General features: G+C 35.6%; 1 protein-coding gene across 1 annotated transcript; it reads left to right on the top strand.

Annotated features, from left to right (window-relative positions):
* The first annotated feature begins 762 nt into the window (after positions 1 to 762).
* LOC306887101 (small ribosomal subunit protein eS27) lies at positions 763 to 5,166 on the top strand. The gene is made up of 4 exons (XM_079444611.1): positions 763 to 799; positions 1,390 to 1,498; positions 2,812 to 2,922; positions 4,883 to 5,166. The coding sequence occupies exons 1-4, from the start codon at positions 794 to 796 to the stop codon at positions 4,909 to 4,911; spliced, it is 255 nt and encodes an 84-aa protein (XP_079300737.1). The 5' UTR covers positions 763 to 793; the 3' UTR covers positions 4,912 to 5,166.
* Positions 5,167 to 14,200: the final 9,034 nt, after the last annotated feature.

The raw sequence follows: 14,200 nt of genomic DNA, 5'->3' as shown, positions 1-14,200 counted from the left end.
TCTAAACACTGCACTGAAATCAATTGTTTTGTAGCGATGAATTAATTTGTAATGGACGTGCAAACTGGGCCCATATTGACTGTCCATGTCACTATGCAAATTTGTTAGCATCATTGTTGTATTATTTAGCCTATGCATTTTTTTAGTATTTAACAGTATTTTGAATTTGCTTGTATTTTTATATTTCCGTTGTATTCTTAATTTAGTTTAAGTTTTAGTGATTTTGTTGTATTATTTGTAGCCTTTTGGGTTTTTTCTATTTCTATTTAGCTAATTAATTTGAATTATTACATAATTTGTTTTAATAGCAATTTTAGCACTTAAACTTATTATATTTCAGTTAGTTGCCAGGGCAATATTTCTATTTTTTTTTTTTTTTTATAGTTTTAGTTAACAATTAGTTAATAATAAACACTGGATATTATGTGATACATTGAAATAGCACAAGGATTGAAAAGAAAAACTGAAAGGATCAGAAATACAGTTTAAACATTTTATATATATATATTATTATTAATTATTGTAATAATATATTATTCATTATAATACACCAAATTGTGACTTTTGAATGCCGTCATAAATGCATGTATGGTATGACGTCCGAGAGTTTATATAACAGCTTTTAAACTTTCCTACATAACTCAAAGCCTGTCTAAGCTCAGTTCTTTGTTAATAAATGAAGAAGAAGTGCTTAGTGAAGTATTTCCTGCCCCTGCTCTCGAGCCCCGTTCATATGCGCAATGTATTTCCGCTGCCCCCCCTTTTCGGCTGCTGCTGCTCCTCTGTCGCAAACATGCCTGTAAGTGCGTGCTAGTACAACCAAGTCCATTTAAAACCTAATCACGCATGCTGTGTGCACTAAAATGCATCGATTGTCTAGGGGAGGATTTTGTTTTCATGGATTTACCGGCCACGATATATTAATTTAATCTATTTTGAGGTTTGAAGTTAGTAGAAAAGAGCGAAGCGCGTGCTATGTGTTTAGGAACGAGAAGGCCGCGTGCATGTGTGTTAGAAACGCATGGAGAGCATCGCGCTTACCATAGAAATAAACCACAATCATGATAGCATGTCGTTGAGATTGTGTGATTAAATAATATCTTAAAGAGAATTATTATGTTTGAAGGTGGAATACTGCTTGCACATCCCTCTTATAATTGGTTAGACGCAAAGTATGTCAAGAATCGAGTCACCCTTTGTCGTGGCAGTCTTGTGCATTCTTTGACAATCAGCTGATCAGCTATATCATCAAGCCTATGTATGGAACATTTTCCGTTATTGGGATGTTACGGTGGTTAAACGGGTGCTGTTATCGTTATTTTGAAGTGCCATAACGATAAACCACAGTTGAGACTTGCAAATGTGATTGACACGTCTCATCGCTTTCAGCTCGCGAAGGACTTACTGCACCCAACGCCAGAGGAGGAGAAGAGAAGACACAAGAAGAAGCGTCTCGTACAGAGTCCCAACTCTTACTTTATGGATGTCAAATGCCCAGGTAACATCTGCAGAGCCACTATGAGACATTGGTTACAGAGCTGTCACTTTGTCACAATTATTGGAGCACAAGACAACATTTTCCACGGCCTTTATTCTGAAAGTATTATTTTTTCCAACAGGGATTTTTAAAATGTCTTTAAGCATTTTAAGCTCTAAAGAGAACCAACCAGATACAAGGTGAATCATAATACAAACTTTGATTTGAAGCAAAAAAGTATTTTGAAAATTGTGTACTTGGCTTTAATAAGGGAATGAATACAATCACATGCGATGGTTTAAATGGTATTATAGAAATAAAATGGATTAATATAAAACTATATTTCACCTAAGCTTCAACCATTAAACATATATATATATATATATATATATATATATATATATATATATATGTAGGATCATTTTAAATAATGTGGGTTAACAGCTTTACCAAAAACACAACCAATTAAAGGGTTATTCACCCAAAAATGAAAATTAGTTTCACACAAATGAAGAGATTTTTGATGAAATCCGAGAGCTTTCTGACCCTCCATAGACAACAATGCAACTACCACATTCAAGAACCAAAAAGGTAGTAAGGAAATTAAAATAGTCCATGTGACATCAGTGGTTCAGCCTTCATTTTCTGAAGCTACAAGAGTACTTTTTGTGTGAAAAGAAAACGTTTGCGTGTTCACGAGAGCACCACGATGCATGCGTGTGATGCTGCTGACGCAGGAACCAGCATTCTAACATAGTAGCAGGGTCCTTGACTCCCAGGTCTATCTCAATATACACCAAAATGACCCATTGCTTATGTAATTACGATCACTGTAAACTGACTGTTGAATTAAAAGATGTTACTTGAAAAGTGCAAGTTCTAGAAGTAAAAATAGCATTAATGTGTTCCATGGGGGGTATGTATTTTGAACAAATTCTGAGCTACAGGGTTGTTGAGATGGTACAGCATTAACTTATTTTATGGATAATTGTGTTTACCAACATAATTTCTGGTGAAAAACCACAATACCTTCGATTCTGCAGAGAAATTTTCGCTAACCAGAGAATCAAAATAGGCAAATTGCACCAGAAGAGTTATTTCACACCCACCCACTCCCATGAACCACTGCAAAACTAAATAAACTTTTTTTTAAAAGATAGGAAAAGAAAAATAATGATATTAAAAAAAAATCTAGAACCAAGGCTGCTGAAAAAGTGTAATGGCATTGTTGTCGGTGCATGTGTATTCAAATAAAACGGACACTGACTGCATATGTGATCATAAGCTAATGCATTAGAGTATGTCTGAAACTTCTCACCTTTCTCTCTTTGCAGGCTGTTATAAGATCACTACAGTGTTCAGTCACGCACAGACGGTGGTCTTATGTGTAGGATGCTCTACAGTGCTGTGCCAGCCCACCGGAGGAAAGGCGCGCCTCACAGAAGGTATCGCTTGTATACACGGACACCAGAGCGCATGACTTTAGAGGGATTGCCCAAAGCATGAAAGAACCTAGTTTCTCTAGTTTCTTGAGAAATCCGATCCCATGAGCAGAATCCCAAAATGGGCTTTTCTTCTTTCTAGCAGCAGTCAGAACATGTCACACTAACACATTAAAATACAGCCTTCAGAAGATGACTAATGAATTCATGTTTTCATGTGGGAGAAATATGGCTGGAAGTGCACTCACAGATCAAAGATACACATACATGCGCTTGTAAATGTGCGGGTGCCATGGTAACACGCCCACACAGACCACCCTAGTGTTTCCCACTTGCTCATTGTTCTCTTCTTGAGCTGAAGCCTGATGATTGGTGAAGCTCTGAAACTCACTGCCCTGCTGGCATAAAAGTTCAGCAGAAAGCAGGAGAGGTAATAGCAGATTGTTTCTGTACCACTCAACACCATCAAATTATTTAGTTCCCCACCCACAAATTGACATGTTCTATTATTTAAAGAAGTTCAATTGTTCATTAGTGCGGATTTGTAAAACAAATTATTTTTTTTGAGAATTGTACAGCAACTAACGATTATTTGCTCAGATTAAACAAAAAGCCTTTATATATATATATATATATATAATATACATACACACACACACACACACACATATCACAAACTCTAAATTAGCACATTAATACAGGTGATTAATTTTTCTAGTTTACCAGCATTTAATGCAGGGTCAGAGCTAGAGTTGGCCAACCCCACTCAAAACGGCTGCTTCTGGCTCTTTATTTTTTTTCTTGACAAGAATTGAATTTATTTAGACGCAGAGCATCTTTATGACTGTGCTTGTAGCACGTGCTCTTTGATTGCATGCACAAATAAGGTGGCATGTGCTGTAGCCTGTACCATTTCATATTAAAATGCAAGTGAAAATATAAGCGTGTCATATATAATGCGTGTCGGGTCTGTCACGTTCAGCAGTGGCAGCTCTCAAAGTAATAGCAGCCAAATATCCTAATAACCCAGCTGCTGTGATGTCTGTTAATCAAAGAACAAAAATTTAATTAAATCAATAACTTTAGTAGCTTAAAGGATTAATCTATATTTAATTTTGAATTTAGTGTTTGATAACTTTATTCAATTTCTGTATATTTCCTACTAGCTGAAGGGCAAAGATAAATGACATTTATTATAATGGGTTTATATGAAGATTGTTTGAATTTCACTTAATTTAGAAGTTTTTAAAGTCTAATAAATGTTCAAATTGATCGCTTCCAATTATACTGTAATGTTAGTGTAGTCAACATTACATATAGTCAATGGTTAAATATTAGGGGAAAAAAAGAATTTCCAAGGGACATTAGTATTGGTATCAGTGATACTCGCCTATTAAAAGATGCTATTAAACAAATATTAAAAATACACTGCCTTTGTTGTTTTTACATTCATTTGAAAACAGAATGTAAAATTATTACAATATAAAAGAATATTTTAAAGCTTTAATGTTAGGTGGGATTAATCTTAATTCATTTTAGAAAAAATGTGATTTATTTATTTTTAATTAATTGACAGCACAAATTTAAATGCATTTCTCAGTTGCACTTCCTGTTTGTCGCTCACGTAAATCTTGTTTAAGAAACCTGTTAGGACAAGCCATTTTTCAAAGTAAAACTGCTCATTAATTTGTAACATTTACGGATAAGAAAATAACTGTAAAATGTGAGTAAAGCACATTAATCAAGCACCTGGCAGGGCAACCTACATGAAACGATACGCTTATAACATTCTTTTTAAAACGTTTAATTGTATCTTGAACAACTTTTCCTGGCTCTGTTTTATCTGCTGTTGCTTTTTTTTTTTTTTTCTTCATAGAATTACATTTTCCACTACTCTGTGGTGAAATACAGGATTGATTTTAAACTGAATTCTAAAAGCCTTACTCTTTCTCTCTGTTAACAGGATGCTCATTCAGGAGAAAGCAGCACTAGTCTCTCATTAACCATTATGCAAGGATGACCACGGGAGGAGAGACAGGATTGGCCACTCCACAGGGATTTCAGTGACTCCGAGGCCATGTTTCTGATCTATAACTGGGCAATGGAGATAAAAGCTAAACCGAGAAGAGTACTAGAAAACTTGAAATGTCAAAGTGCTGTCTGAACACAGAGCGTGTGAGGTGTATAATCCCCAAACCTGTCTCTCTTTCCCTTTCTTACTTTAAATAAAGGTTCATTTTTCATTTATGTGTGTGTTGTGGTAGATAATTTACCAGCCTTATCTGCATTGTCGCTGCCACATAAGTATAGTTTTAGTGTCATGCTTATCTGTTGTATAACTTAATATCACCAAGTAATACAAGTATTCTTCCTTAAATGTTGTATGCACTGTCTAGATGAGCGACAGGCATTATACACAGACTATCGTTCAAAAGTGTTGGGTCAGTACAGTTTTTAAAATATTTCTGAAAGTCTCTTATGCTTAGTCTCTTAACGGCTCAAAGCTGAATTATTTTTCAGCAGCCATTCGGTGTCACATGATTTTTTCAGAAATCATTCTAATATGATTTGATGTTCAGGAAACATTTGTTTTCAAAGTTGATAGTGGTTTTGCTTAATATTTTTGCGGAATCTGTGATGCTTTTTCTTTTAACATTCTTTGATGAACAAATTAAAAGAATTCGACTGAATAAGAAATATTTGTTATATCTTTCACTTTTCATGCGCTTTTAATGCTTTCAGAATAAAAGCATTATTTAAAAAAAAAAAAAAACCTTACTGACCTCAAACTATAGTTAGTGTAAAAAAAAATGGGTAGCGCAAGTAAAAATAAGAAATAATGCTCTTCAGGAACCTGAAGTAGTTTGCATGCGTTTACTGCTGAATTGTATAGACTGTTATAAAGGAAAGAACCATTTACTTGAAAGATTCTCACTGTGGCTCCGAAAGAATAACATGAGGGGGGAAAAGATGCATTACGTTACTTAGTACTCCAGAGCCACTGTTCTCTTTGCAGGACTTTTGGTTTTGGCAGTGATGGTGTGAGCCACAGGTAGAAATGTTGTTTGTCTTCTGAAAGAAATTTTGAAAACATTTTTTTTTAAAAGTAGTGTATTGGTGTGGTAGCATGTTTGAACCATAACATGCAATTTGAGGTGCACTCAGTAACTTTTCCCTCATTATAAAGGTTTGATGAAGTAAATAGCAGTCATGTTTAAAAGGAGGTACAAGACAACGTCCTTGTTTGCGAGCAAAGCCACAATGCAATGGACAGATCTTTTCTTTTGTATTGTGACATACATCTGAGCGATAATGATTATCCAAAGGAAAACAATGTAGGGCAGGAACTTTGTTCAATTCATTGGCTTTTGATTAAGCTTGCAGATGACTGTAGCAAAGGGGCACATTAAGATAAAAGTCCTTCATACATTGTCAGAGAAAAGTCTGGTTTTGACAGAAGATTTATGTCTGACATTTGATTTAAAAACAAAATGCTTGGATAAATCATTCACTATGATTATTTAGAAAATAAATTGATTCATGCTGACTTTAACATAAAAAGTACTGGTAAAGCAGTTGGATCAAATAAAATGGGGGTGTCACCTGTATTAGTAGAGGGAGTGAGGACTGCAGGTACAGTCTGTGTGAGAGACAGCATGGTATTGTACACTGTGGAAATCAAACATTTAAGAGAATGTAAAAAGATCTCCAGGGCAAAAGTTTCAAATCCTGATTCTGAATCACATGATGGCTCTATAAAGTGAATCACTGGGCATCAAGCATATTCAGTGTTGCACAGAATCAGAAGTTAAAATGCCTGAGTGTGACTTTACCTATGAAAAGTGCAGCAGTGGTGGCCAGTACAGTAAACAGAGCAAATACTGAAATGAACAAGTGGCCAGAATTGGTTCCAAGATTACCTGAACATACAAATAAAAAGCATTTTCAGAGTTACAGAAAAAAAGTGTGTATTTTACACTGTTCAAAAGTTTGGAGTTAACATTTTATTTTGTTTTTGTTGGTTTTTAACATGAATGCTGCATTAATTTGAGCAATTTATGTATTTGTCCCTGCACAAAATATTAACCCTTTCCCTCATTTTAGTAAATTGTGACCACACATTACTAATTTGTTCCCTTAATTGAGTAAATTGTCCCCATTTTGTACTTTTTTATTCCCTGGTTTGAAAAAGTGATTTTTAATTTGTGCCCACAATTTAACTAAAATGAGTGAATGAAAAATAGATTGTGGCCAAATATCAAAAATGAGGGAATAAATAAAAAAATTAAAGAACGAAATCTTAATTTTTGGCCACAATAAATATATTTTTGCCAGCCATTTTCAGCAGCAGTCTTTACTGTCACATGATCCTTCAGAAATCATTCTAATATGCTGACTTTGTGCCCAAGAAACATTTCTTATTATTATTATCAATGTTGAAACAGTTGTGCTGCTTAATATTTTTATGAAAACTGTAATGCATTTAGGATTATTTGGTGAAAAGATAGTTAAAAAAAATTGCATTTATTTTAAATAATAATTGAAATTGAAATTATATCTTTGCTGTCACAATTTAATGCTGAATAAAATACTAATTTCTTTAAATATGCATTGTACTGACTCCAAACTGTTGAACGTTACTGTAAATGTATAATATAGTGAAAAGTGTGTCTTGCTCTCCTACCTGACTCCGGGTTGTCCATCACTCTAGTCACCAATACAATGTACTTTTGTGGAGAAAGGTCTGTGTAAAGGGTAATGCTTGCAGTAGACGGTACCTGATCCAGGAAATGTAAGGTTGGATAGACTGAAATAAGGAGGAGAGTGGGGTCTTCATCTGAGCGGACCGGATCAGATAACACAATGTCAGGAGTGTCTGACTGAACCTAATTAGATAACAGTGAAGAAATAAAAAAAACGAGAAGTGATTTCATTTCATATATCTCTCTCATGATCCTTCTCATTCTCACCATCAGTGTGCTGAGCACGTCTGTGGTGCCATACACTGTGATTTCAGCCACAGGCTGCAGGGAGGAAAGTTTGATCTTGGTGACAGGACAATGGAACGCTGGCATGTACGGGAGCTGAAGGGATGACTGAAAAGAGTGCGGTGACTGAGGAAGTGACAGTAGGGCAGCTGGGGGTAATTGAGTCCGCAGACAGATGGATGGAGAGAGACCGAGTGGACAGGAAATGGAGGATGGAGTCTGACGGGCTGCACAGAGATCCTGCAGCTGTACTGAGCTGAAACAGGACACGACAGACAGGTTAGAAGTGAGTCATAAAGGTTTCCTTCATAGTTAATAAAATAAAATAAATTAAAATAGCTCCATTTATTTGATCAAAATACAAATCTGTCATATTAATATTACAATCTAAAATGTTTTCTATTTTGATATATCCTTCAAAAATCATTCTTATATGCTGATTTGGTGCTCAAAAAACATTTCTTATCAGTGTTAAAAACAGTTGTGATGCATAATATGTTAAAAAAAAATTATTAAACTAAATTAAATTAAACTAAAAATACCCTTTGGCTCTTTCAGGCTTCAAACATAACATGGAGCTTAATACAGAATCTTATGTCAAACTTGTTTTCACCAGTGTCTGAATTGTAGAAGGGTGTTGCATTAAAGATAGCCTGTAGTATTCTTATCTCTGGATGGGGGGCGCCAAAGTGTAAAGAGCACAGTAACTCTGCCTCAGGATGTAGTTTCTTCTCTATGACCTCCCACTGATCTAGATTGCATTGAGCTACCACGGAGAAGGAGATAGAAAGACAGAGAGTCAGAGAGTCGCAAGCACACAATATCATCAACACTGAATAACATTTATGTAACATTTAAAGCAACAGTGTGTACGTTTTTTAAACCTTGAAATATCAGTTTGAGAATTATTCTAATGGTACATTGACTGTTTTTCCCACGCTCTCCCTAAACATCTGTTCTGGGAGTATATAAGTTTGGTGAACGAGTATGAAATCCAGCAAAAGGGGTGTGTTGATTTACAGCAGCAACAAAGTACAGTTATTCACAGTAATTGTGACAGTTCGTGAGCTCCAAAGTTGTGAAAATATAAAAAACGACACACATTTCTTTAAATAACAAAACAACATCGAAATAAAACAAACCATTGTGCATCGTTTTGCCTTTTCCCTCTCATTTTTATTTTATCAAACTTTTGTGTGTGTAAATGTTTCAGTAATTTAATGTCATCAGTGCTTTGGCAATATAAATCCTTTTTTACCATGCCAATAAAGCTACTTGTATCTGAATCTGAGTCAGTCAGTCCCAACCTCATATTCCATCTGTGCACAAATGTATCCATGTCTCCAAAAGTGAAAATCCTGCCCAGATCTAAGATCTATGCAGGTCAAATAAAGTTGAGATAATTTCTCTTCCCACCCACCACATGTTTTAATTGCACATATTAAACAGTTAGAGATAATCACCACTGAGAATTATATATAGTCTAAGAATTAAGTGTTTAAGTGATTAAAGGGGGCCCTGTGGATCCTCCAGACAGAATTTTATATCTGGATTATAATCTCTTAAATTTCCCAACAGTCTAATTACTAATCATTATTCTTAAATTCCTTTTATATAGTTGGATTAATGGCACATCAAGTGTGAACAGCGTCCCCCCTAATCTCATGTGGAGGTGTGAAAGGACTCATCAGTGTTGGCAGCAGCAGCAGAGGTGTTCAGATCCACTCTGACGGTATATTCTGAAGCTTCAGGCCAGTTAGTGAGGAGCCTATCAGCGGGAGGAATGAATACAGGATTGGCCGCAGGCTCCACTGTTACCTGCATGACACCAGAGAAGTCTTTTCATTTATAACATTCACAAAGGATTTCAAAACCTAGTGCGCTACCTTGCCACATCCTAACAGAGATGAAACTGATCTGGAATACTTTTCAAACTTTTTGGACTCGAAAACCTCCCATTGTCCCACTCACTATAAAGTAAGGTACAAACTATAAGCAGAATCTGGTAAACAAACAGCTATTGAGGGGGAAAAAAGAAATATCACTTCATCATTGTATGTATTTTTATTTTTGTGGTATTTTAATGAAGTTAGATTATTTTAATTTATTGATTATGTTATTAATAGTAATTATATTAAAGATATGGTTTACACAAAAAGGAAAATTATGTCGTCATTTACTCACCCTCAATTTCTTCCAAACCTGTGTGAATTTCTTTCCTCTGTAGGTCACAAAAAGTAAATATTTTGAAGAATGTGAGTAACTAAACAGCTGTTGGTTGCATACTTACATAGCATAGAAAAAACCTGAAACTGTTTGTTCACCCATAATGCCTAAAATTGTGTCCTTCATAGGCAACTCACTAGGTTTTGGAACAGAGCTATTATGTCACAAAACACGAGGACGCTTATGTAACTGCACAGAGGCACTGATTACCTCTTTGAAGGTTTGCTGAACCCCTTCTAGCCTGTAGTAAACCACTACCATCCCGGAATTCTTCGCAAATGCCACTCCAGTCTCAGAGTTAATTTGAAGGATCTCACTTGCTGACACATCCCATCTGCCTCGCCGACCTTAAAGAGAGAAGTTTTAATTTCCATGTAAACCAAGGTATGCACACAGGGCGCATGACGTAATTTTCATCATCATAATATGTGCATGCTGTACGTGTGCAATCAAATTTTTTGTCTGCCAGTACTTTGCACACTTAGCTTGCACATGCACATTGAATTCTTTTGTCCTCAAGGTGGCAACACTGGGCCAAACTGTTGTTCCAAAGTTGTTTCAAAAGAAAAGGATGAGATAGAACAACAGACAACCACACTGACAAGAATATTATCATAGTATAGAGCCCTGATACGGATGCTCCAGCCCAGAGGGAATGCAGGAAGTGCTCTATCACTGTCACTGTTCACGGATGACAAAGTGAAAATCCATACAAACCACACTGCTGACACCTAAGGCAAGAAGGATGTTACATTAGGATTTAAAATGAGGGTAAGCTACAGGACTTATCAGAGTAAACACTCACCTCCACACTGATCAGCAGTGTTCGGTTGATACCACAAATGTCCACAGCATAAACCTCCAAAATAGCAAGGCCTGTATCAGGCCCTGTCTTCAACACTCCTTCATTATCAATAGTAACAAGCCCTGCCCCTGAGACACACCGGCTAAAGGTGTAATGGACTGGACAGACTCAGGCTCTAAAACACACACATTTTAAAAACTCTATGATGTTATCTAGTCACGCATGACCAGACCTTTGAGTAAACAGCAAAATGTCTGTGGATGTTCTTTCTGAGATTACATGAAACCATCTTCATCCAATACTTCAGTAAAACGGAGAAAAAAAAATGTAAATGTAATTTTGATCAGGCCCATTATTCATCTAAATCATCATGAGAACTGCAGTAATGCGGAACAGACTTAATGGAGTGGATACTGACTTGGTTTGTCTAGCTGGGCAAAAAAAATATATATATTTTCCATATATATGGAAATTTTCCATATATTTTTGTATATACTGTATATTTTAAATATATTCCATATATATATATATATATATATATATATATATATATATATATATATATATATATATATATATTGTGGTTTATAAGTACTAATAAATAATATATATATATTTTTTTTTACATGAAACAGGCATACCAACTCATTGCTCTGCAGGAGGTACTGAGAGAGGGGAGACATGAGGATGGACCCTGAGCTTCCTGCTGTTAACTGCATCTCTTCAAACACCTGAGAAAAGAGGAAGAACAAGAGAAAAGAGATACATTTGAGTGAACTCCACATTCTAAAAATGATTTAGTATATGTTGAAATTAACATTTTATCTGTGCAAGGTATTTCACATTTGTTAAAATGTTTTAGTATAATATGAAAGTAAATATTTTTATTAATAGGTCGTATTCATTCGAGTTTAGACACTACCGTTCAGAAGTATTTGGGTCAATAAGATTTTTTTTTCTCACAAAATTAATATATTTATTTAATTATACAATTAATGAAAACATTTAATTGATTGTAAGTGACAGTAAATCATTTTATATTGTTACAATGATTCTATTTTACTTCATTTCTAAGCCATCTGACTAAAATAATCTGTGATGCATTATGTATTTTAAGATTTGAGTAGGTTACGGTATACAGTATTAATTTAATTGTTAACACTTTATTTTAAGGACAGATTCTCAGTATTAACTAGCTACTTATAAACCACATATTAATGCCTAAAGCCCCGTTCACACCAAGAACGATAACTATAAAGATAATGATAAAGATAACAATATTAGCGTCCACACCAGCGAACGATATCGTCTGTTTATTCTAAGCGAACTCATGTCTGTCGCTTTAAATTCTCAAGCACATTATATCAGGATGGATTCTGATTGGCTGTCACTGTTTTTATCGTTCATCAGCTGGGAAAAAATCGTTCTGGAAGTGATTCCAACGATATCGTTTCTCTGTGCCTTTATCGTTATAATTCTTTAATATTGAGAACGATTTTTAGAACTATACCTTTATCGTTATCGTGCTTGGTGTGAACGGGGCTTAAAGAATAGCAGAGTCCACACCACAACTATAACGATAAAGGCACAGAGAAACGATATCGTTGGAATCACTTCCAGAACGATTTTTTCCAGCTGATGAATGATAAAAACACTGACAGCCAATCAGAATCCATCCTGCTATAATGTGCTTGAGAATTTAAAGCGACAGACATGAGTGCGCTTAGAATAAACAGACGATATCGTTCGCTGGTATGGACGCTAATATCATTATCTTTATCGTTATCGTGCTTGGTGTGAACGGGGCTTTATTCTGCATGACCATATTTTAAATCATTTAATCCACCTCATACCTAAACTTAACAACTACCTTACTAACTATTAATAAGCAGCAAATTAGCGGTTTGTTCAGGGAAAACTCTTAGTTAATAGTGAATATTTGTTCCCTATTCTAAAGTTTTACCATTTTATTTGACTGTAAACAAAAAAGATCTCAGAAGATCAAGGAAAATCTGCTTCCTCATGACATGGCTCCATTAAATAGCTTGTCATTGGTGCTTCTTTGTGGAGTATGTATTTACCAGTATCTGTATCTCGTCAGACAGGTGATCAGAGAGTAACGTGTTGCTGGTGTCTATCTGTTGGAGCTGCACACACACTTTGAGGCTGGTCCTGCCTGGAGCTCTGGCCCTCACCAGCAAAGAGAAACTGTGAGAGGGAGACACACCTAAAACAGACAGCATAATGCCCAAACAAGTTTTCATACAAGTCAACTCATGCTAAGTGCGTGTATCTCACCTGTGCATGCCTTGGTTTGATCTCCAGCACAGCTGCTTTTGCGTAGACTCCAGTGGAAACTGAGGCCAGACTCGACACTACACAGAGATAGAGGGTTCTGACTGCTGTCACTCCCCATCACATAAACCGGCATCTAAAATAAAAGACTCAACTAAACCTCTCCTGACATCAAAAACATGGATGTAAACAACAATAGTGAGTATGAGAAGGACAAACCTCTGTTCCTATGGACAGAGTCACTAAAAGGAGCCTGTATCCTCACTGCTGCCAGGTTAAACACCTCCACTTCCACCTCATCCTGATCACAGCACACATACAGTTATTAGATTTAGCTGTAGCATTATATCTTTTAGAAATGTCAAGGTTTGTCTCTTTAATTGGGAGATAATTATTAATTTTGGAGATAATTATTATAGTTGAAAATTAGAGGAGTGTATACGAGTGCATGATGTGTCTGAGCACAGATGTTAGTGATGGTAGTGGTGACAGCATATAATTAAGGCATAAGGGATGAAAGGTTGGATTTACTGCACTGGGTAAGCAGTCATTTATTATTCATGTTGGGTGTCAAGGCAATGGAAAATCACATCAAGCATATATGTTTGCTCTTGAGTCACATTCATAATTTGGTTAATAAGCTGTAAGGAGACATTTTGCATTTGACTGTGCTGCTTTTCTGTAGTTTTTCTACGCAAACATGCACTAGACAGATGTTTTTGACTTTTGTATTTTCATTGAGCATCTTTTGCATGACAAATTAAGTCAAAAATAGTGAACTTTTACAAAACGAGTCTCTAGAACTTGCATTTTTTCATTCTGCTGCCCTAAACCTCGCCTTTTTTAAGAAAAAACATTCTGTGTGAACGTGAACTAGAGACTTGTTATTTAAAAGCTAACAGCCCCCGAACAGCCCCAACAACTATCGTTGATCATCTGTGTAAATAATATTTTTTATGGATTATAT

Source organism: Barbus barbus (assembly GCF_936440315.1).
Source record: "Barbus barbus genome assembly, chromosome: 21".
NCBI lineage: Eukaryota > Metazoa > Chordata > Actinopteri > Cypriniformes > Cyprinidae > Barbus > Barbus barbus.
Note: the sequence above shows the minus strand (reverse complement) of the source record. Positions and strands in the feature narration are given on the sequence as shown.

Bases quoted from the DNA above. Each gene is read 5' to 3' on its own strand.
- LOC306887101 (XM_079444611.1), top strand. The intron at 1,499-2,811 runs GTAACATCTGCA...CTCTCTTTGCAG, and splicing joins TATGGATGTCAAATGCCCAG to GCTGTTATAAGATCACTACA. The intron at 2,923-4,882 runs GTATCGCTTGTA...CTCTGTTAACAG, and splicing joins AAAGGCGCGCCTCACAGAAG to GATGCTCATTCAGGAGAAAG.